The 24,563-nt window shown below is 40.3% G+C and overlaps 2 protein-coding genes and 2 long non-coding RNA genes across 7 annotated transcripts in view; 1 reads left to right on the forward strand and 3 right to left on the reverse strand.

The window, feature by feature from the left end:
- The window catches only part of LOC138057041 (uncharacterized), an 11,262-nt gene extending 11,153 nt beyond the window's left edge, over nt 1–109 (reverse strand). The window contains exon 1 of the mRNA XM_068903044.1: nt 1–109. This exon is cut by the window's left edge and continues 145 nt beyond it. The gene's annotated coding sequence lies outside the window, so the exon portion shown is untranslated.
- A 31-nt stretch (nt 110–140) lies between these two features.
- LOC138057042 (MTRF1L release factor glutamine methyltransferase-like) lies at nt 141–20,009 on the forward strand. 4 transcript variants are annotated; one of them, XM_068903045.1, is made up of 12 exons: nt 141–600; nt 911–984; nt 1,667–1,760; nt 1,999–2,124; nt 2,579–2,643; nt 4,533–4,576; nt 6,198–6,303; nt 6,401–6,496; nt 7,993–8,103; nt 12,718–15,012; nt 16,064–16,162; nt 19,812–20,009. In XM_068903045.1, exons 1-10 carry the CDS (start codon nt 346–348, stop codon nt 12,746–12,748), a joined length of 1,002 nt encoding a protein of 333 aa, XP_068759146.1. In that variant the 5' UTR covers nt 141–345; the 3' UTR covers nt 12,749–15,012; nt 16,064–16,162; nt 19,812–20,009. The 4 variants fall into 4 exon arrangements, with proteins under 4 accessions (XP_068759146.1, XP_068759147.1, XP_068759149.1 ...); XM_068903048.1 differs by having other exon boundaries at nt 168–351; XM_068903046.1 differs by lacking the exon at nt 16,064–16,162.
- Nucleotides 11,247–14,720, reverse strand: LOC138057046 (uncharacterized). Its single transcript, XR_011133589.1, has 2 exons — nt 14,623–14,720; nt 11,247–13,045 (listed from the first exon to the last, which is right to left on the reverse strand). It is a non-coding gene; the product is annotated as an uncharacterized lncRNA (long non-coding RNA).
- Nucleotides 19,588–23,034, reverse strand: LOC138057045 (uncharacterized). The gene is made up of 2 exons (XR_011133588.1): nt 22,394–23,034; nt 19,588–22,114 (listed from the first exon to the last, which is right to left on the reverse strand). It is a non-coding gene; the product is annotated as an uncharacterized lncRNA (long non-coding RNA).
- Nucleotides 23,035–24,563: the final 1,529 nt, after the last annotated feature.

Consider the following 24,563-nt stretch of genomic DNA (forward strand, 5'->3'; position numbering starts at 1 on the left):
TTTGTCTGAAATGACGCTCCTTTGTTATGAACAGCGGATTTTCAAAATTCCTCGATCGCGTTTCCAATGACAATGACTTTTTCCTGTTGTGTTTTGTGCAAGATTTAGATTTTCTGCAACGCCGCGTTCAGTAAGGCCTGGGAACTAGTGAGATTCCAATATGGCGACCGTGTAGAATGGTTTTTTGCGCAAAATTCCACTGAAATTTGAAAGCCCCAAAAAACCTACAAAGAGGTCAATTTTCTTTAATTAGAACGTAGATTCACATCTTATTATCTTGAGGTTTCTGTCAATGGGATTGAGATCGACTATATCGTTGACAATTGCATTTAAAACCTTGAACCAATGCAGGTTAGGACAGTGCTTTCTGAACTCATAGGAAATCAGCGATCGCATCTAGCTACACTCCTACTCGAACAAACATTTAGATTCAAGGCTAAGTTTCAAAATCACATTACATGCGCTCGACGTTTTGGCTCAAAAAACCTTAAACTTGTCACAAACTCCTGGATACAACGACTACAGGAAAACAATGTACCAGAAGCGAATCTGTCGGTGAAATTCATTGTAGAGCATGTCCTTGGCAAGGAAAAGTCTTGGGTACGTACCCATGATCATCGCTGGATTACGGCTGGGTTAGTCGGTTGAATATTGGACTACTGTGAGGGGGTGAGGGGTGGGGTGGGGGTGAGGGTAGGGGTGAGAGTAGGAGGTGAGGGGTGATAAGGTCTAGATTAGGGTTACGGTTTGGCCCAAGAGGACATGAAAAGGGGTGCATATTTTAGAGATGGAGTGGATGTCATCGATAACTTCAGCTTGGGTACACAATCACTGGTAGGACTGGCCTTGCTCTCAATTTAGCTCCCATCATTAATTGAGCACTTTAAAGTTGATTTACTTTTCATTCCAGGCTTCCAATAAATATGATATAGCTGAGGAAGAAGAAGAGAAACTGAATAAACTATTTCAGCAGAGATTAAAGAGGTATTTGACTGAAGAACTAATGAGGTCATTAGCCTTGGAAAAAAATCCAATTCAGCTGGTTAAAGGGGACATAGTTTTTGAGTGGACCTAGATGCGGTTAACCCATTCATCCCTGAAGTGGCCTCCATTGAAGAGTAAAATCATTTGGCATTAGACAGAGTAAAATCTATAAGTATCACTCTTAGGGAGGGAGGGGTTAAAGGGGACATAGTTTTTGAGTGGACCTAGATGTTGTTAACCCATTCATCCCTGAAGTGGCCTCCATTAAAGAGTAAAATCATTTGGCATTAGACAGAGTAAAATCTATAAGTATCACTCTTAGGGAGGGAGGGGTTAAAGGGGACATAGTTTTTGAGTGGACCTAGATGCTGTTAACCATTCATCCCTGAAGTGGCCTCCATTGAAGAGTAAAATCATTTGGCATTAGACAGAGTACAATCTACAAGTATCACTCTTAGGGAGGGAGGGGTTAAAGGGGACATAGTTTTTGAGTGGACCTAGATGCTGTTAACCCATTCATCCCTGAAGTGGCGTCCATTGAAGAGTAAAATCAGTAAGAGTAACTCTAAGGTGTTAAAGGATTCAATATGACTTTGATTAACCTGACAATGTAGCTTAGTTAATAAACATTTAAAGTTTCATTCGTTGAACATAGGAGAAAATCTTTTGTTTGATTTTGTAGGATTCCCCTACAATATATTATTGGAGAATGGGACTTTCGTTACCTCACTTTAGAAATGAGGCCGCCTGTGTTTATTCCAAGACCAGAGACAGAGGTATTTTGTCAATGATTGGTTTATCTACCATCAGTAATGAGATATTTGTTTGTTATTTATTTGTTTGAACAGGTTGAAGTTTAGCAGCTATTCAGCTGATGTGGCAACCTGGTTCCCAGGGTCTCTTTGTCGATTAGAACAATGGAGGCCCTGGGAACCAGGTTGCTGATGTGGACTTGCTGTATCTGATTGATTGATAAATTAATTGAATGATTTATATGAGAATTTCTAAATCTAGGAATTGGTTGAGCTAGTCTCCCGGCATCACTCCCTTTGGAACAACAACAAGCATGAATTTTCATTCTTTGAGGTCGGCTGTGGAAGCGGAGCCATTTGTCTTTCAATACTTACAGAATTTTCACAGGTAAGCGCTTTTTGCAAGGCATTTCAAGTGGCATTACAACAACAACACATTTTCTGTCAAAATATTCAGGGCCATGACCACTGTCTTTTAATGGAGAGTGATGAACTTCAGACAAAGTTTTGAAACTCGATTTGCAGAAGCCTGGATTTTCTGGAAATCCCTTGAAACTTAATTCATTTCCTGTTGCCAACTTTATAATCAGGACATTTTTATTTGTGAAATATGCTTTTGCGTGTGCACTGGAACAGACATTTCGATTGGTTAATTTAAACCTCGCTCCCATTGGTTCGTTTGAAATCTTGAAATTCAGGGATGCAATGTAATAAAAAACGTCTGGGTTTTTCGGTGAAGTTGATGCATCTTTGTCTCGATTACCTGGAGGTTTTAAGGAGTTGAAATATTTTTCTCGGGATTATCGCCCGAACAACACTCAGCTTTCGTTTATTATCCTCAGTCTAGCTGTGTTGCTATTGACAAGAGCAAAGACGCATATCAACTTACAAGAGACAATGCGAGCAAGTTAGTATTTACCAAGAAGACGTTAAGAGACAGAGGGAAATAGTTGGGGGGGGGGGGTGGGGGTACAATGGGGATTTCTTGATTTTAAGAGATGTTTTTTGTATACGGAAGTAGGTTTTCCCTAGCTTTGGCAGCAGCATGCATGACATTCTATGAATCCATGGTCAGGGTACAGTAGCATTGTGCAATAGTGCCTTAAATGAAAGGGTCTTTTGTGGCCAAATTTCGCCAAATTCAGTGACTGACAACCAAATCAAGCGAAAGTCAAACGAATAACTACTAAAACATTAAAGGAAAGTTTGAAAAAAAGAGCAAAAGGAGGCAGGGATGGACAGAATTCAAGAAGATTAAAATGGATTACTTAACAATTATTCTTCGAAGTCGAAGTGATTATCGGTGAATATTCACCGAGACGAAGTCGAGGTGAATATTCGCCGATAATCACTGAGCCTGAGGCGAATTATTGTTTTAGTATAAATACACAGGTGATTATTTCAAAAAAGAGAAAAAAAAAAACATTTCAACGCGAAATCATCTTCACTTACAGTGGCAAAACGACTACTGGCAGCCAATTTGTCCGTCGAGGTGATTATCGGCTGATAATGCGAGATAGCGAACCAATGAGAGCGCGCGATTTTGTATAATCCCCTGTGTATTTATACTAAAACTGGGATATTTGAAAACTGCTAAGCCTAACAGCTTTTCAAAGTTTATCTCTGTTGTTTGTAACGTTAATTCTTTATGCCTGACGGACATTTTTTGTCACGAACCTTTAATTGTGTTGTTTAAAAGTAATTTCTGTGGTAACGTTGAAGAGACATTTTCACGGTTTTGCGCGTGTGCAAGCTTTGGTGCTAGGAGTTGTACATTTTACGGTTTCTCACTGAACCAGATGATGTTCGTTAATTAACTTAATTAATCACAGAGACTATTAAAGCAAATACACTGAATGACTGAGGCTCAAATTTGGTGGTAGATACCGCGCGTTTACACAAAATATCAAGTTTAGTTTTGACCATCGAATTTATTGTACGGGTCGAACCATTCTCGTCACCAGAGCCTCGGGTCGACCCAAGGCTCTGGGAAACTCTATGTAGGAGAACATGCGCCGTAGGGTTCTTATAGCCAAAAATTGGCTATTTGAACCTTACGGCGCCTGCTCACTCCTCGTGCTAACATGAATGCACCAATTAGAGACGCTTTTGATTGTTCTTCACGAAAACCAATGAGAAGACACTTTGTTTCAGGGTTCCCCAGAGCTCTTCTCTCCCTCAGTCAAGAGAAGAGCTCTGGGGTCGAGATTGGCCTGGTCGAACATTTTATTCCTCGCTCAAGTTGTCATAACCCACGAGTTATCTATTCGCATGCAGCAGGTTCATAACACAAAGGAAACGATTGCAAAAGTAGTTCCAATGAGTAATTACACTTCTATGGCATTGCTTCCGATTCCTGCATGAGTGCTTTCGATTGTTTCTATAACAATGGAGAATTGGCTGCCGTGACAGTTTGCCCATGCGCAGAGACATGAAACTCTCCCTTTAAGGTGCATAACGAGTAGGGGCGTAACACAGTCCCTTCAAGCTGAACACCATTTCTTGTGATTGAGCGTGCTTACTTGACATTTTATTGGGAATGAGTTTGCGGACATCCACGGAAACAGACTTGCTTTCCTATTTTCATCTAAAAGTATTAACTGTTGTTCACATATCCCAGAGGCCGGATTTGGAGTCTCAAATCTCAGCGTTCCTTTTCTTTGTGTGTGCTTACCGTAAATTACAAGTTCGTTAGCAAACGCATGAGCGATAACATTTTTCAATGATTGTGAGGAGTTTTTTTTTTGTCTTTTAAGTGTTTGTGTATGGTTACTTCCTAGTTTTATTTCATTGCAGATTTGGTGTCGCTGATCGGTTGTCACTTTACCACACGGATGTTCGTAAGTAATATGAAGTTACTGCTATAGGAAAGCGATGTTATAGGAAACAAGGTCAACGTCATCATCATCGACGTCATCGTCATCATCATCATCGTTGTAGTTATCGTCGTCATCATCGTCGTCATCATCATCGTCATCATTGTCCTCATCATCGTTATCATCATCATTGTCCTCATCATCGTCATCTTCATCGTCATCATCGCGGTCATCATCGTCGTCATTATCGTCATCGTTATCATTTTCATCGTCATCACCGTCGTCATCGTCGTCGTCATCATCATAGTTGTCGTCATCATCATTGTCGTCACCATCATCGTCATTATTGTCATTATCGTGATCATCATCGTCGTCATCATCATCATCGTCCTCATCATCATCTTTATCGTCATCATCATCGTCATCATCATCATCGTCATCATCACCGTCATTATCGTCATCACCGTTGTCATCGTCATCATCATCGTCCTCATCATCATTGTCGTCACCATCATCGTCATCATTGTCATTATCGTGATCATCATCATTGTCATCGTCATCACCATCATTGTCGTCATCAACATTATCATCATGTCAGCCGTCTGCATCGGAGAATAGAAATGCAATCGTATTGACACTTTGATCAACCGTGTTTGCTTTGTTGATGATTATGATATCAGGTGATATATCACATGCGCGGTTTTATCTCATGACGAGATTAATTCAGTGAAGCAATTTGAAGCCAATTCACTACTTGCACAAATTCCATAATACACCTCTTTTACCCCCAAAAAATCTGCATAGGCATTGTTTTCGACTTCTCTTGGGACATTTTCATGTCCCAGGAGAAATTGCAAACAATGGTTATGCAAACGTTTTGGGGGGTAATAGAGGTGTATTATGCGATTGTGCAAGTAGTGAATGTTCCATTTTGAGGGGGAAGAGAGACCGGGGTACACGAAGAAAAGTCTCTCAGAGCAGAGTAGAGAACCAACGAACTCAACCCAACAATGACGTTGAGTATGGTGAAAGGCGGGTGATCTCAACACTGCGCAAGTCCTTATATTTTGGCCTGAAAAAGTTTGCCAAACAGCGTCCTACTCAGAAAGTTTGTTTTTGCTCCACCGGGAGCCGTAACTTGATCGGCCGCGGCGTGAATATGTCATTGTCCAAACCGCCAGGACAGGAGAAGACAAGCGTAGTTTTCAGTTATATGCTCCAAATGTCGCTAAACAATGGCTTTATAAGGAAATACAATCGTGTTGTACGTCCGTCATGTTTCTTTGGTTGTATTGAACCAACTTGCCTGCCTTTATATCTCTAAGCGCAAAATTCCGTCGGCTTCTCCATTGTTGGATTGCATGCGCCAAATAAGAGCTCCTTGCTGCACCTCCGGAGTGGAGTCATGTAGCAGCTATCGTAACGTATAGTGTGATTGGCTCTCCACCCTAGCCAAAAACAAAAGACTAAAAAATTGAAACAATGGCTTTGAAAAAGCTGCTTACAATACCAAACAATAGCAGGTTACGAGAGCTACTACACTACTGCTGGAGTGATTCTCGTTTGGCTGTGCCCAGTGCATGCAGCGCCTCGAAGCAAGGCATGTTGCGGATTTTGCTTAGAATCATTTTGCGTTCGTTTGCAGGATTCGTTTTACCAGTACTTGGTTCCACAAAATTTGATGCTGTCATTAGCAACCCTCCTTATATTCTCGAAGAAGATATGCTCAATTTGCAGCCTGAAATATCGAAGTAGGTGCTTGCCACTGAATTCAAACTGGAGCCTCATCTATAGTTCTCCTTTTTGTCATTATTGTTCATACGTTTTATACTATTATTGGTTAACCAGATATGAAGATACAGAAGCATTATATGGCGGATGCGATGGACTCGATGTTATCAAGGAAATCTTGCGTGTTTCTTCAGCGATTCTAAAGCCCAATGGGTAAGACAACTTCATGAGCCTCAAGTGAACATTTTCGCCACCAGAACAGTAGCCTCTGCCAGATTTTTAAGCTGATCGTCCCTAATAGAAAAAAAAAAGATACTTATCAATGCAAACGTGTTGGTGGTTTCAAGAAGTCAAAAAGGGAAACAGTTTACTTGCGGTTGTCGTCCGCTGCTCTGCAGCTCAATTAAGCTCCCTAATAGGGGGTTTTCACGTTACGTCATTGTCGCCATGTTGGTGAACGAAAACAGAAGATCTCTCATTCTCTTTCTTTATTTTTCACCAGCAATTGGGCATTACACCATTCAGTCTCAAGATTAACTTTCAACTCCACGGAGAAAAGAACGCTTGCAATCAAACTTGTTTGGAATTTCAAAAAAATATATATTTGTATTAGACAAAAAGAATTTTAAAATCGCTTATGTCCACTTTGAAATTCCATGGGTGCCACCATCTTGAATAGTGGTGACGTGTTAAGATTGCCCTGTTGTTGCGAGGCTTTTGTACAGAGCGGTTTTCAATTGATTGTCGATAGTAATTAGCGAATTGCTTTGGTTTATGATTACTTCACTTTGTGATTGGTTCAAAGTTCTCGCGCCACTTTTTCAATCAATCACAAGTGAAACCAAAACCAATCGAGGCTCGCGCGTGCACATGTTCCCGCGCTTTGTGTCGGTTATGTGTAATTACTTCGAGTTTTGATTGGTTTACCGGAGTGTCTCCGTCCTTTTTGATTGGCCAAAGTAATTACTTTGGTTTTGGTTTTACGACACGCGATTGAAACTCGCTCTAACAACAAGACAACTGAAACACGTCACCATTATTCAAGATGGCGGCGCCCATGGAATTTATAAACAAAAATGAGCGATTCAAAAATTTATTTATTTCAAATGCAAACGCTCCCTTTGAAAAAAAGGAGACAAATTTTCATTGGAAACATTACCTCCCTGCAGGCAAAGTTATTTTTGTCGGAGTTTTTTGCATGACCTTCTGACAATGGGGCACCATCTGAAGATCTGTCTTTTTCCTTTTTGTACCCTGAGAATGTTCTGCAGTTCCTTTTGTACCCCATAGGGAGCGGGGTTGGAGTAGCCTGTACACAGGTTCTCCGTTCATTTAATTGTTGCTCTCGAATGACGCGCGGTCAACAGCTGGGGGATTGGAGCGAGCGGGGAAAAGAAGACTTACTCGCTCCAATCCCCCAGCGGTTGACCGCGCGCCATTCGATAGCAAGAATTCATAGCACGATCAAAGAGCATGTGCGCAGGCTATGGTTGCAGCAGTAGTAAGAGCATTCTCCTTACAAAATGTGGCCGGTGCGATTCTTGGACGCAACTTTGGTTCCGTACTCGCCTCCTTAGAGGTATTTCTCCTACCGTCTCGCGAAAACCCATATTTCATTTGATTTGCGGTCTTGCCAATTACGAAAACAATGTGCTTGTCTTACACTGCCTAGCGAATCGATGACGTTGAACTGTTCTCATCTGTTTCAGTTCTGTGTGGTTGGAAGTCGACCCTAGTCATCCAAACTTAATAAACCAGTGGATAGATAGCCAAGACCTTGGATTAAAGTACTGTGCAACTTTTAATGACTTCGCCAAATGGTAAGGTTTCTGTCTTATCCTATTCATTCGTTTTAAAGCGTTTCAGTTCACCGTTTCACCCCCCCCCCCCCCCCCCCCCTGGCCCTTGTTGACGAATGAAGTTATCTGGCGATCTGGCGTTAAAAAAAAGTAATATGTAGAAGTGCCACTCTTAAAAGGGAGTGGATAAAGGCCGGTGCAATGCTCAACTAACTGAGCTATGAAGCCACTCAGTTGGGAGCAGGTCAATTTGTTGGGCTCATGTGTTCCCGTGAAAGGACTCGATGAATGAAAGAAATGTACCTTTGAAGTGCGGGTTAATAGACCATTTTCGAATTCTCACGGCTGCACTGGATCTAGCATGGAATGGAGGCTAATGCGGGCAAATCTTTTCAAATGCAAATTAATTTGCCCGCATTAGCCTCCATTTCATGCTAGATCCAGTCCAACCGTTAGAATACGAAACTGGCCAGGAGCCCATCACCGGGAGCGTGCAACTTAACTATACTTGTGCAACGGCGTTTTCACAAGTAAGGTTATTTTTAGATTGAATTTCCCGCTAATGAGACTCCCACAGGAGCCCGATGACCAATTACAAGAAATTAAGCTGACGTCATAGGGTCACCGAACCGTAACTGACTTTGCTTTTTGACCTAATTCGCGGGAAGGGCTAGTCTAAAAATAAACCTACTTGTGAAAACGCCGTTTCACAGACGCTGTATGGAAGTTGCACGCTCCAGGATGGGCTCCTGAACTGGCCTATTGCAGACGAAAGAAACTATGAGCTGCTCTTAACTGAATGGCTTCATAGCTCGGTTGGTACAGCATTGCACAGGCATCCCAGAGGTCCTGGGTTCGGGTCCCCTTAAGGCCGCCTGAATTGTTCACTTGCCTATAAGAGACAATCGCTTAAATTTTCCGGATAAGTGCGAAGATCACTTCTCTAAATTTTCGAAGTACTGACCTTGGGCTGCCTGTGCAAAACAACACATCGCGTCAACAGTGTGTTCTCCCCAGACTTTGCGCGTTTGTGGTTTTCAAGATCGCGGGGTCGATGGCGGAAACCTGATCTTTTTTTAAATCCACCCCAGCTTCTCTTAGAACTTAAACCTTGAATATATTCAAGGTATGGCAAGCAAGAGCTATCCTGTTTACCAACTACGGGAGGATCACTGGACCTCACCAAGCACCTTCGCCATTGAAGGAATGCCGATCCCCGCTTTCTTTTCTTTTTTTTTATTTGAGGAATAGTTGTTTAAGGAAAAAAACAGCAGTAGACTAGCAACCTTTATTTGAAGAATGGTTGCAGCTTTTATTTGTGCGAGGATCACTTCAATCTTTCGTCTACTACAGTGCGACGAGCCTTACCGTGGCCCCCTAACAAAGTTCTTTACAAATTATCCGCCAATCAGGGTGTGCGAAGTTGTTTGACAGTCACGCCTCCTTGCAAAATTCGCACGGTTGTAAGTTGAAGACCGTTGCATGGCGGGGGTTGTTGAGTTGACGTATTTACACGTAATTGTCAAATGTGAAAGTTTGTTGATAGGCGAAGCGTTCTTCCACCATTGCTAAACGCACTCACGATTTTAATGTATTTAGTGTGAAACGTTAGGCTTGCGTATTCGCGATCGAGTTAAAACCCTTTGACACTCAGAAGTGATCAGCATGCATGTAAATTCTCCTCCCAATTTCAATGAAATGTCTGTCAAACAGGTATTGAGAATGAAGAACATTATCAGCTTAAGAGTTGTCATCTTGATATAACACCAGATTCTCATGACTAACCAACAAAGAGCTCTTAAAGCAGTAGGGGACGTTTTCCCTGTTTCCACAGCCTCATCTAAACACGAGGGGGAGTTGGGAGAATCCGAGACAGTTATTCAAACCCGAGACGCAGTCGAGGGTTTGCATAAATGTCGAGAACTCTCCCAACTGCCCCGAGTGTTTAGATGAGGCTATGGAAACAGCGAAAAAAGTCCTTTATTGCTTTTATAAAATTTTTCTCAAAGATGAAGGAAAATGGTGGTTTCTTTTACCTCTTGATTGAAAAATATTTTCTTGATACACGCTCATATTTCCTACCAGCCAATCAAAACTCGCATCTGATGACACATAACCAATCAAACTCCGTTTGATGTCACAGCCGTGTTTCCATACTCTCATCTAAACACAGCTATTGACCAATGAGAGTGCGCGTACTATCCTTATTATTTTACAAATGGTACTAGGCTGGAGAATGAACGTTTTCGAACATGGGAATAGACGGGTTTAAAGACCAATGAGAGTGCGCGTACTATCCCAATTATTTTATAAGGGTTTAAAGAATGATTTAGCATCACTTTACAAAAAAAAAAGGCAAGTGAAAAAAAGAGAATTTTCCTGTTTCATGCTTTTATCTAAGTGTGCAAATCTCAGCATAATATATGCTGGTTTTTTAATTGCATCCCTCGGAAACTCAGAAAAGACCGGAGTTCCAAATCGAATCTGGAACTCGGATTTTTCAATTTTTTAAAATTGCATCTATTTTGCAATTTCAAAAAATTGAAAAAATCCGAGTTTCAGATCCCATGGATGGAATTAAAAAAACATATATAATTCTCACATTTTCTCACTTAGATGGTCGGTTGGCACATCTCAGATGTGCTTTAATTAAGGCGACTGCGAGATGCTGTTATGAGCTATGCTGTCAGTCGTTATTTGACTTTGTAACTGCGTGATCCAGTTCTAGTCAAAGACTCACATTTTACCCTTTCTTACCACAGAGTCTCCAGTAGCTCCGTGGTTATAGATCAAGGAGGGTCGTGGATTCATGCCCCCTCCGGAACTTGGGTTTTTCTGAGTTTCCAATTAATGCAACTTGAAAAAACAAAACAAAACAGAACATATATCATGCTTTTATGACAAGTTTGCCGTTTGAGATAAACGCAATGGTAAATCTCTCTAAATAATTGAGTAAGAGCCGGCATAACTGAATAGCTTCCGGAATGAATAACTTCCGGAAACTCAAGCTTCACGTGGGAAACCAAAGCATACGATAGATGCGGTCTGTACTCGTAACCAGGAAGTTTGGTTAAAACGTTTGAGTGACGGTTGATTGATTAATTAAAGGAAATTAAAAATTAATCGGTCCAGTCGTCGTGTGGGCGCCTATAAACGGATTCTTCCTTTTCAACGTCCTGTTTATTAATGGTTTATTTTTCTTCCTGTTTAAATTTCTAAATATCCGAACATCTGCTAATTGTTTTCTTTGTGTTTGACAATATGCACCAAACTTTTGAGACGTCGTTTGCCGCCGGTTCGTAAACCTTTGATTCCCAAGAGTGATTGATATAAATTTTCTCCTCAGGCTGGTGACGAAAGTAAGGAAATTAATCACTTTTTTTTGTTTAGATGTATCATCAAATTCTCACTGCTGACGCAAAAACTAATGTATGGCAGTCAGTAAGGGGAATTAACATTGAGATCTTAGACGTTTTAGAAATGCCTAATGAAAGGCCAAAGAAAAGCAATAGTTTTACTGAGTTGAATGACAGAATTAATTTTCGTAAATGGGTTCAAAACTCCCAAAACGCGTGTTAAAAGATTCAAAAATGCGCTGTCGTCTTGAATTAGAACTTTCGGAACAACTAATTGGTCGAAGCCATGCAAGAACATAATTAATAAAGCTTTTTTAGGCTTGACATATCTGCCTTCGTCTTGATCTACTTAGTTTCAACCCTTAAAAGAAGGTTAAACTTTCTGCCGTGGCCAGCTCTTGACAGAGGCAAAAAGAAACTCTAATCGTTTTTGAGGTGGTCCGCCCTAGTTTTTGTAGGTCACGAGATCGTCGATTGAGATAAATATTTTACATACCAGTTAGACTTAATTTCTCTTTTCATCCTGCAGCAAAATAGTCACATTGAACCAAAATTTGGCTTTCCTTTTCTATCAACAATGGATACCATAGCAACACTAGCGTTCAGCTTGCCATTTCAACTAATTCCACAAGGTTTTATCAAGAAATTCTGTTATAAACTAAACTAAACTAAACTAGACTAAACCCGTCATGCAGCCGATCACTTAACAAAAGTACGATAATGCATCTTAACGACAATACCAGCCCCTAGAACTGAATATAGCAGGGCAAGTTCATGTCTGCCTCCTCTTCAAAGCGAGTCTAAGTGCGAAGTTTCTGTGATGGTTAGCCTATTTCCGAGTTGCTGTTTCCCTTGGTTTCAAAGCGAGCCCTGATGCACAACCATTGACATGGAAATCAGTGGTGCATTTTCATGCAAATTAAACTCATTATCATTTGAATGGTTGAGCACCAAGACTCGTTTTGAACCAGAGGCAAACAGCAACTCGGAAATGGGCTAATAGTTCTACGTTACATATGAATGAAAACTAAATTTTATAAGAAAAACTTCGCACTTAGACTCGCTTTGAAGAGGAGGCAGACATGAACTCGAAAATGGCATATTGTCATTCAAACCTAGTCTAATGGCCCAGCTCCATAATGGGAGAGCATCTGAAGTAGAAATCGAAAGGTCGTATAGGTTCGACTCCTGCGAAAGATACTCGGAGTTTCTCCGATTACCCTCGAATGATCATCGGAAAAAATGTATCTCTGCAACGCTTTCCTTGTTTTCCTTCCAGGCCAAGGTTTTGTCACATCATTCGAGAATAATGACTGGTTTAGTTGCTTGGGTTCCCTGGTGTGTTTCACCCGTCGTCAGTAAAAAAAGAAGTCTTCATCCCGATGTTGCAGAACTCGAAAAACTGTCCTTGACTTCTGGCTATTTCTTCTTGTGTGGCCTTTAACACCATGTCTTTTTGAGACATCATTGCCAAGTCGGCCACATATGTTGCTGGACATAACATTCGCCGGACCACAACATCGGGAACTCAGCGCTCTACTTTGCGTCCAACAACAAATTTCATGAGAGAAGGTCAACGGACGGTGCCTTTGGCTTGTAGTCCTCATCTGAGAGAGGAATTGGAACACAAGTTGCACAGGAACAGACAACTTTAATCCGTTTAACGACCGCACCATAGTCATGGTCTTGTTTTCGTTCTATTAACGTTTAATCTAATTTATACGTTTTCAACAATGAGGGCCTTGTTTACGACTCTTGTTGTTTTGAAAAAAGGTGAACAATGTTCTCAGAATTCCATTTTTATGGCTGCTGGTCACATGAGCGAAAACACTATACAACGGAATCAATGGAGAGTCAAGCCTCTGTTGTACTTGAAACAAAATATTATTTGCTGGTTAGATCTCCCAAGATCCGGCACTTGTACTTTGTTCAGCTGGCCCTTGCATAAAAAACTGTCTACAATCTGTTACACTAGGCAATTTCCTGAAACAGTTTACTGTGGAAAGTTTGATGTTTTAGCACGACCTGCTGTGCGTTTATGAGAGTGGAATGGGTTTGGGGTGTGAAGTGCCACCTCGTATGTCAGCGGTATTGCCTAGGAAAAGGCGATTGCCCTAGAAAGTGCAGGACGAAAATTATGTTTCCGAAAATCTCGATTTTCTTGTTGACTATGAAAATGTTTCTGAATTAGAAACCGGGTCCCTTTATTCTCACCCACACAGGTACCGCGAAGAGGCACACTTCTGTCATCCATACCAAAACCTAAGTCCCTTCCCCCCTTCCCCCACTTTCAAACGTACTCCGCCGCCCCTGCCACAATAATCTTACTGCTTCTAAAATTGTAAAATCCTTTTTCGACATTTTGCTGTTCGCTAACCAAAACAAAATGTTGACACAAGATCCCTTCAGCCCAGTAAGAGTAATTTTTGATGACTTCGGATGATCTACGTCAAAAATCCATGTTTCGGGATTTCTGTGACTTGCACGAATCCGTCGAATGAAAGGAGAGGAACTTTGAGCTCAGATTAAAGCAAGGGTGGAAACTGAAGGATCCTTGAGTGGGATAAGCCAGTTCGCATTAACTTTGCCAGGAACTACTTCCCTGTACGTGGGGTAAACTACCAAAATCTTCTTAATTAGACAAGCCAACAATGGACTCTTATCCATCATCCGGGGACCTTCGCGCAATATCAGCGAAGAATAACACGCAATTGCAACAGATAAAAATTTTTGTTAATTAATCCAATAATGTCCCGCGGAATTAGCTTAGGTTTATCTTGTTCTGTTTTAACCGAGGCATAGAGATCCATGCCATACGTACGGCTTCGTTTAAGAGAAATAGTGTTTCATTTTGGCGCAATAACCAAGCCCAATTCAAACATTTAAAGCCCTGGTAAATTTTATCCTGTACACCACTCCAGGTTTGGAATACGCTTCAAGTTAATATTGGCCAAGGTTGTGCTTCGTTATTTTTGGCTATGCATGTAATGAATGCATATGGTTGCGAATGGCAATACCGAAACCGCCGTGCTGAAAATTTTTTCTCGCATTCTATTAATCCGGCCCTTGACCTTAGTTTCCTTTCAATATTTGTCAAGACTTCATGAAACATCTACGACCTTTCCTTTAAAAAATTTAAAACGCCACTTTTACGACATCTAACTTGGAATCGAATAGAACTTACGTCGCCTTCCCAAGTCCTTTTGACGAAGAATGCAGTGTCGCTGCAAAGTATATATTCCAACGATGCACATGTTACGATCGAGGGAGCGCAAGAACGTGTCTCACATGATGACGTTTATTTTTATCGTTTGCGTGGCACAGCAACAAATGCGGAACACAAAGCAAACACGATATTCCTCAATCTTTGCGATCCCTTGTTAGTACCCGATTGGAACTGGGCAAAGTGGTTGCCACTGAAAACTTTCGTTCTGGGCTCTCAGTTTATAGTCTACAGCCTCACTTTGAGATAGCCCAAGGTTGCTGAAAGGCCGTTGAATTAGGACGACCTCCGCACTCAAACAAAGCAAATTTCCGCTTAATTCGAGGAATACAGCGGAGAACGCAGTTCGAGGTAAGTTAGTTTCCCCCGCTTATAAGGCTCGTTTTAATAGTGATCATTCAAAATGATTCAGTTCCAACGTCTCTGACGGGAGGATAGCAGTTCCGAGTTCAGTGAGCTGAAATTCACCCCATTGACGTAGAAGCAACATTTCTTGACCTCAGAATAAACCCGAAGAAAATCAGATTAGTTATTGCAAATTTTCATCGATTTAATTCGTTGCTCTATGCAGCTGAAACGGTTAGCCTAGCTGTAGTGCAAAGGTCCGAGTAAAACTGGCGATCGAATGAAGATTTTCAACCAAGGGCAGAAGAATGTCTAATAGTCATGCTTTGGCATTGAACTCTTATGGAAAACGATTTGACACCGTTCTGCAAGGTTTAGTCGAGATTAAACGTTCGACACGAGAGAAAAGGCTTGAGCTATTGCTGCGACGATTTCCACCAAGTGGAACAGAAAGAAATGTCTTCAAACATTTGCATACCAGAAGTAAAAATGTAAATCACTAAAAATGGAAACTATCTAAGCAACCCTAAAATCAGGCAATGGAATGAAGCCAAAAACCCATCATTTAGTCTTGTTTCATTAGCATCAACTGTAAACTTGTTCAAGATCGTTTAAAACATGAATTCATTTATTGTTACCGAGAGAAAGGTGCCATCTCCTTTTTCGGGCCAAATTCGATCTTATCATCTCCGTCGAAAGCTTGATGCATGGCTGAAATTTTATCTTGCATCAAAACTGGAGTATTCAATTGGACTGTCGGTGTTTATTTCATGACCTTAAATTATCCACGATCATGAAAACCTGGCACTGCAAACTTTTTCACTCAATTCTAAATGATTGGTACCTGTCTTGAACACGACGACGTCGGACGACTTTACGTAGGAAAGAAAAACGAACAAATGTCTTCACCTCTCCTGCACATCGAAGGAGATACAGAATCATAAAGAAAATAATCTCGCTTCGATTTGGGCACACTTGAGCTGCTGTAATTTGTTCTTACAGCTACTCTCAATATAAACGTTATGCTAAAATGCACACTCCAACAATCTTTTTGTAGATCTTTGCTGAGCTAGCTTCGTTACGTAATCATTTTCAAGGGGCTAACGGGAAATTTTCTGCCATCATATTTGCACAGCTCCTGGTGTTCCCCAACTGAGTAAGTTTTGTTAAATTTGTTTTCATTGTAGTAGTTGTAATTTAAGAGGTATAAGAAAGTATTAGGTTCTTATGGAAAAGGAACTCGATCTTTTTGCTCTCACAATTTTACTAACTTGAGCAGACCGTGAAACTGAGCCGCTGCTTCATCAGGCGCCATTTTGCTGAGTTGCAAAGGTGCTGTCTTAAAATACTTGCCTTTGGGCAATAAAACGTGAAGCTGAGAAATGACAAATTGGTCACGTTTGCCATAAAAATATCTTCCTTTATTATGAAATAAGGGAAGACGGAAAAAGAGGAAGCTATTGGCAAAAGAATACAGGAAGATTAAACTGAAAAGTTCTCATTTCTACCCAAATTACAAGAGAAAATATTTAGTATACTATGATCTTTACGTAATTTCGAAAGATTTGGCCGCGATACAACGTTGCCTGGGGTCTTATTAATCTCAGGCAAAATTTTTTTCCAAAGCTTAAGATTTAGAGTGAGAGCTTCTTTGTCAAGCTCGAATGACAACTGCATGAGGCGGAAGGTCGGAATGCAACCAGTTATCATACAATGAACTGGCTTGTAAAAGTGACACTTTTGCAAAGTATTTTAATTTTTAGGAACGTTTATTTAAAAAGTAATCAAAAAACTAAGTAATAACAAGGTGTCAGGGGTCTCTAAATGAAGCGTTCTTTTTGAATGAAGAGTTCTTTTTGCCCATATGTTTTAATGAGTGTTAATTGCTCCACGCCATTTTGTGTATACTTCGAATAATATCAGAGGTGAAAGAAAGAAGCCGACGTAAAACTGAGACCATTCACTTCCCAAAAGTTTATTCTTTAAAATTTGAAACGATTTGGGATACCTAAATAAAATCCATACTTTGAAACAAGTTGGAATAACTGCAGTCGCATTGCGAATACTGCACCACAACTTGTGAGAGCATTATTTTATGTGCCATTTCTTTGTGGCTGGCAACAACAGATCATCGGACTAGAACTAAGGAAAATTCTTCCAAAATACACACAGTTCTCTTTGCTACAAGACCTAAAAATTTTAAATGCACGCAATTTCTCCTTTATTCGTAAAATATTGGCAAATCCCGGCTCATAGATGACCTGAAGATTTTTGGAGATGAAAGCCTTCGGCTTTAATGACATGAAGAATGAAAGACGGTGCACTCTTCCATTTAAAATGCATACAGAACACAAAATTTTGTACATTAAACGACTTGTAAAGGAAGTGAAAGTAAAAAATGCGAAAAGAAACAAATGTTGACAAATTTATTCGATACTTTGCTTTTGTTATTACTCTGCACGCTATCAAGAACCCTTTTAAGAAACGGACGTATTTTGGAGTATTCTCCAGGAAGACTACTCGGTTGACATTGAGGGCAACCGCATTTCCCAAACCTTTTCGACAAGGAGTTGCCTGAGAGCAAACTGCACCCTAATTCTTTGTCCATTAATGTACTCAGTGTGGAACGAAATGAAGTCATAATGAACCAACAGTATCAAAACCATGGGGTCTTCGAAAAGAGTCGGCGCTTTTAAGACAATTTGTTTAGTGGCCAAGCTACGAGGCCCGAACCCTAGCTCTAAGCTTTGAAAACAAATTACTTTGACAAAAACTACAAGATCTGGTTCACGGAACCAAAAAGAGCAGTTTGTTCAGGATAGTTTACAGTTATTCCCTATCTGTGCAAAGTAAAAAGAGAAATTTTCTTTAGTTTCGTCAGTAAACCGAATTCCTTTGCATAGTTTGACTCATTCACAATAAATAGCGTCAGCAGTTAATTCGCTTAAGTTTCTATCACAAACTCTGGAGTGTGACCACTGGAAATCAAGCCTATTACTCAGTATTCACCTTTGATGTATTCTTAATGCTGCAAATGTGATTCTAAATGTAGTGCTGTTTATTTTGTTGTAGAGTTTGTTCGGTTACAGCTTTTGAGTCTGTGGATAAAATGGCAGTGTGACCATTCACATGAACTAAACAATGTGGTGGTTCGAACTTAATTTGCGTCCGTGAGTGAAATTCTCAAGTGTGACCATTCAAATGAAAGCTACTGAGCAGCTCTTTCCTGTAGGGCTGTTTATTTTGTTGTAGAGTTTGTTCGGTTATAGCTTTTGAGTCTGCGGATGAAATCGCAAAGTGTGACCATTCAAATGAAAGCTACCGAGCAGTACTTTCCAGCGGTGCTATTTATTGTGCTGAACAAGGTGGTTCTAACTTTTGAGTCTGTGGGTGAAATCCTAACGTGTGAACATTCAAATGAAAGCCACTGGGCAGTACTTTCCAGCGGTGCTATTTATTGTGCTGAACAAGGTGGTTCTAACTTTTGAGTGTGTGGGTGAAATCCTAACGTGTGAGCATTCAAATGAAAGCTACTGGGCAGTACTTTCCAGCGGTGCTATTTATTGTGCTGAGCAAGGTGGTTCTAACTTTTGAGTCTGTGGGTGAAATCCTAACGTGTGAGCATTCAAATGAAAGCTACTGGGCAGTAATTTCCAGCGGTGCTGTTTACTGTGCTAAACAAGGTGGTTGTAACTTTTGCGTCTGTGGATGAAATCCTAAAGTGTGACCATTCCAATGAATCAAAGCTCCTTAACAGTACTTTCCTGCGGTGCTGTTTATTATGCTTAACAAGGCTTCTAACTTCTGAGTATGTGAAGGAAATCCTACAGTTCGACCATTCAAATGAAAGCAGCCGAGTAGTACTTTCCAGTGGTGCCGTTTAATGTGCAGCCCGAGGTTGTTGCTGTCGAGTCTGCGAATGAAATTCAAAAGTGTGACTGTTCTCTTAAAAACGGCTGACATATATGCTCTTTTGGTATATCAACAGATATGGAGCAACCTCTCAAAAGAGAGAGACAAATTATAATTAAAAAAATCACATAAACGGGCCGGATGCTTAGTCACTCTATTGCATATTCTTCTCCAGAAAACGAAGATGCCTCTGAATGAACTCTTAATCACAACATCTTGTGATAGGAAAAAAAACACTCAACCATTCCCAAAACTTCAATTTAAGTAAGAGAGCGAGAAATGAAAGGTTATAAATAAGAGTGCCTTGGAGATATGATTATTATTTTTATGTCGATCATCGTGATAAAAAAAGGGCTATAGCCGAAGTAAAGAATGCTTTTACTAAAAGCGGACACAAAATTAAGTTATTTAAATAGTGTGGAAACCGTTTTCATGATAAAATGTACATTCACGATGGTTTTAAAAAATACAAAGTGACTACAGAGTGACTGATAATCTCTCGTCAGTTGGTGAATGGCTCCAAAGTTTTTATACTTGGTATCTTGTGGAGTACTTCCCGTAGGTCGTGAGATACTTAGGTCCGAAACGTTGGGGCCATTTACGACAGCTGAAGAGAGAAAATGTCAATCTCTCATTTGAGAGGACCCTTTCGTGTATAATAGCTCTGAATTTTCTTTTTTTTGTTAAATTAATGCATTCTAATCGAATACTTTGAAGATGCACATGTGCATGGACGACCGAATATCCACTTGAAAGTTATGAATTATGAACCAAGTTCTTACAAAAAAGTAAAGAAGTTTTTCAACAACCAATACTGATGATTTGAACTCATTTACAAAGTAAGAAGGTCTTACTGGATTATAATTGTAATTATCTTTGCCTTCACCCTCCAGGTAACCTGCAACGATTCCAATTCACAACTCATATGATGGGTGGGTGCCCGAAGAAAAAAATTGAATAAAGTCAATCTCATTTAAACTCAGTTTTTCAAAGAAAGGAAAGCATAACCGGTGGTCAATGGGAACGCTGATGGTTAGCCTTCCAGCAACGTCACCAAGCGTTAATAAAGCTGCAACATATTTCTCCGAGTAGAGAGTTTCAGTGTCTTATGTTTACGAAGCACTTGTTATATCGCACGATGTTACAGTAGTGTAGAACTGAACAAATGAAACGGTGCGTTGATAATTGCTGATATGATCAGTGCTAAGGAAAGGTTCCTTTGTCGTTTGACCATACTTATCGCAACAAGAAAAATATTTCAAAGCAATTAGACACGAAACGTGCACAGAGGCAATGGACTATGGCTTGCTATCTCCAAACAGAGCAATAAGAGAAATGCAATGTTTGCTCAATCACTTCATCATAAACAAGTTTCTCTCAGGCATTGAAAATGATAACCAGTTGTTCAAACGATGGATAGCGCTATCCACCGGATAAATCACTATCCAGTGGACAAGTATTGGCGAAACCAATTGCGCTATCCAACGGATAGTGATTTATCTGGTGGATAGTGCTATCCACCTTTTGACTGAACTGGGGCCAGATCACGAGGTGAAGGTACAGCCGAGAGCCACGAGCTGGTTCTCTCAATTTTCTTCAGCATACAAAAGTACGTATCTACAACTTGAAAGAAAAGCGAAAGTCGAAGACTGATCTAACAATTTGTGCAATGCCGCAGCACAATCTTCGATATATTTTTCCCCACAACAAACCACACTCAAAAAATATTCCCCTCTTACGTACGTGAACCTTTCTGTGCATTTATTTTTCTTAATTACACGACCGGAATTGCTGCCATATATTCAAAATATAAACTACATTGAAAGCTTAATAGAGAAAGGGCTGATAGCTGAATCATGCAGCTGGTCAAGTATCAAAATCAAAATCACTTCGACAAAATTCAAACGAGTTTGTACGATCATAGCCGCTACTTTCTAATCTAATTCATTTTGATTTTCCAACGATTCTGTGCTACTACTTAAAGTTCTAGATCATCAGAAAAGGTTTATAAAATTTAACCTTAGGTAAGACTGCTTTTAAATCGCTTACTAACTGAGTGTCGGGCCTTCTAAATAGGCTTTCTTGATGTTTAATTAAAAGAAGACTGTTGCTACATCAAAGTTCACTGATCAAAGACTGTAAAAGAAGTTAACTTTCTGCTGTTGTAGCTGAGTCTTGCACTATCAGTCGCCATGACCCGACTGAAGGCAGCAGAATTAACCATTATGTACGCGTTTGAAAGTGCTTCGAATATGTAAGTAAACTGAGCCGAATAAGAACATTTTGAGCCGTGAAAATGACTCGAGTTACCTGGCAAGTTAGGTTGTAAAAGATAAAAGCTACATGACGAAATTGAACGCTTGTCCAGGATCATAAAACCGATTCACATCAGTTGAATGAAATCAATGTTTGATGGCTTTACAGACATTTTGCCTATTTGTGGCCTCCATGCTCTGTTATGCAGTGAGCAGATTCTATTTGGTATATAACAAAATCAAGACATTCAAATGGGAACTACAGAAAATGAAAAAAATAATAATTCTCAATTTCAAAGGGAAAAGAAGACAACAAAAGAGAGATTAATTATAACATAAATAGGAGCATGCAATGTCACTGAAATAGAAGAATTAATGAATAAAATACAATTGAATTGAATCAGCTTAGCTATATCACTAGATTAGTGATCCAGAAGGAATTTGTCTTTTCTTCGCTTGAATTCTTACAATATGGAAAACAGTTTGAAACTCCTTGCACAACGGACTATTAGTAAGTTTCCTGGTCCTTCCGTTCTTCGTAAAATCGATGTACTACTTATACTGCATTTATTGTAAGTGCTTACATTCGTTACGCATATTCCTAATAAACCATGGCTTACTTACTAAAACAGAAAATCGACGGCCCCGGGGATGATAACCGTGAAAAGAATTGAGAGTGATGATCCCAAACAAGTTGCCTGCAAGACTAGCGAATACAAAAGCCAAAACCATGCCAATTTCTGCCGATTAAATTTGTCTATTTGTCTTGGAGTTCAGGAGCCGCAACTTTGAGACCGATTCACACAAAATACTGAAAACATCACTGAATTTGAAACTCACAAGTGCAGTCCAATGCGAGTCGAACGTGCCATCTCTGTGCATGCAGGCTGTCGGAATGCAAACAAACTGCACTTCTTCATGGCCCCGTCAAAAAAGCAAAACTGAAAGGTTAACGAAACTTCTCGTCAAAGTTCTTTCGCAATATACTGACATTTTCAGCAGGGCGAGGGCCAAACTCGTGAAGAATTTGGACAAAATTTCGCAAGAAGGCTAAAGTGATACAATGCACTTGAAAATGCTTCCGATTAGCAACCCAAGCATTTTCATTTGCTCCGTCTATTAAAGGCCTCGCGAGATTTAGCGATTCGTTTGAAGTAAATCGCTTTTTGGAGATAAGATTTAAAATTAAACCTTACTTAAGAAGGAGATGCCAAACTTACACGAGTCGATAAACCGGGAATGCTATCGGCAACGTTGCAATACGTTCCTTAGTTGCATAAAGATGTCTCTTTTTTTCGAATTTGCTCGCGTTTTGCATGAATCTTGTAGCAAAGGAGTAACAATCTCTGGACTTGTTCTTCAGTATTAAAGCAACAATGCGTGTTTTTGGCTTTTAGCCAACATTGTCCTCGACTTAGAATAAGCACTCTTTCGGTGAACATACGTATATTGCCGGCTATTGGTGGAACGATCGGCATTTTTGCAAGGATGGAAAAAACACGTCACGGATAAATACCATCCTTACGAAACCGCTCACAACTGCGCAAAAGAACGTCATAAACGTTGACTTTAAGGGTTAAATTTGTTTAACATGCCAGCAAAATGACTACATTCAAGGACTTCGATGTGTTTATTCCGGAAAAGCTTTCTTCGATTTGCTTCCGAAACCCTGCTGGTTTAATTTGTCAACTGCATTATTTTGGATCAAAGTATGTTTACTTTTCTTCTGTTATTTTGCGGGACGGATAGCTTTGCGGGTTGACGTCGCTTAAGAACGCGAGAAAATTGAAGTTTGTTCAAGGAAACACAAGATGAAGTTCACCGCAGCTCACCGAACTGAAACTAACTTTTTTTATGAGATGCTATATTGGCAACTGCTCCCTTGGAAAAGAAAGATCAAAGCAAACACACAAAAGCTGTATACCTCTTTATGAAAAGGGCCTGATAAGTTAACAGTTTGGAGCACTATAAAAATTAGGGCATTTGTCCAAAAACACGATTTAAGTAAGATGTTTAATGCCTGTTTGCTTAATCCAAGCACAGTGTCATTTCTGTATAATAATTAGCTAATAGAGTATTTTTTACGAGGTAAACGGTTTCTATCAACTGTTATCTGTTGAAAAATCGTTTAAAACGTTTGTTTTTGTGTTGTCCAGAGCTATTACTTGTTAAATGGGATCAAGTTTAAAATTCCTTTGGCAAGATCTAAGTGCTTTGTTGTGATAGCTGTTCAGCAATGCTGACCTGTTACATGAAATAACGAGAAGCTTCCTTTTAAAGTTGAGGTTTGGAGATAATGAAATCAAAAGGAAGTTCCTGAAATGCTGTCCTTTCCGATATTCGTCTGAAAACGGCATTGAGTTGCATTGGCCAAGCAACAACAAAACATAATCCTCGATAATCCTTAAAGACTATTGTCGAAATTGCCATTCCCAAGTTAAAGGGACAACTTACGCTTAACATTTCCAGGGCAAAACAAGGTCGGCGCGAGAACAGAATGCGTTAAACCAATACCTATGGCAACACTAAGAATTTCTTTATTTAATTTCATTTCCGGCAGGTTCAAACGTCTGTCAATCAAGCCGGCAAGTTCAAAGAAACAAGGGAGTCCTCTCAGACTCTTCGCGGGACTGCCTGACAATAGAATCACTCGTTAGCCAATTGCATTGTCGCTACTAAGTTGTATTCGTCAATTAGCCTACAGCCGACACGATAGTAATTTGCGAATGATTTGCGTAGTTGAAAACAACAGCGTAGACTTGTAAGGAGCGAATCAATGCGGATCAACTCGAGTCGTCGATTCGAGGAACAGGAAACACACTTCCACCCACGCTTCTCGCTTGATCGACAAACTCGGGAAAAATTCCTGAGAGATTACAAAATCCCAAGGCGGGGTCGTAAAAATTCAAAACGCACGGTCCAAACGTCGCATACAGGCTCTCGCGCGTTGCTGCACCGAAATAATTTTCAACCGCGCGTACGATGACCGAGCCGCTACTGGCCGCAACCGAAGAATGCCAGGAAAAGACAGCAACGGAAACTTCACAGGAAACTAGAGAGGAACACGCTCAGAACGACAAACCTTTGCCAGCGGAAGTGCCCGGAAAGGCGAAGAGAGGGCGCCCTAGAAAAAACTTTCCAGAGGTTAGAAATAGACGTGTTTGCTTCAGGTTTATTTCAATCATGCAAATTGCTGGCGACTCTCAGAGAGCTGAGCGCAGCGTTGAATATGATGAGGTCACTTACTCTGGCCTAAATTTAGCTCGAGTTAATATCGTTTTCATAATCATTGTTTTGTTAACTTTTTCTCGCCGCAGAAGGCACAGGACGATGGTGCTCCAGTGATCAAACGACCACGATGAAGACCAAAAGGCTCTAAGAATAAAACCC

Source organism: Montipora capricornis, chromosome 7, assembly GCF_036669925.1.
Source record: "Montipora capricornis isolate CH-2021 chromosome 7, ASM3666992v2, whole genome shotgun sequence".
In the NCBI taxonomy this organism is placed as follows: Eukaryota; Metazoa; Cnidaria; class Anthozoa; order Scleractinia; family Acroporidae; genus Montipora; species Montipora capricornis.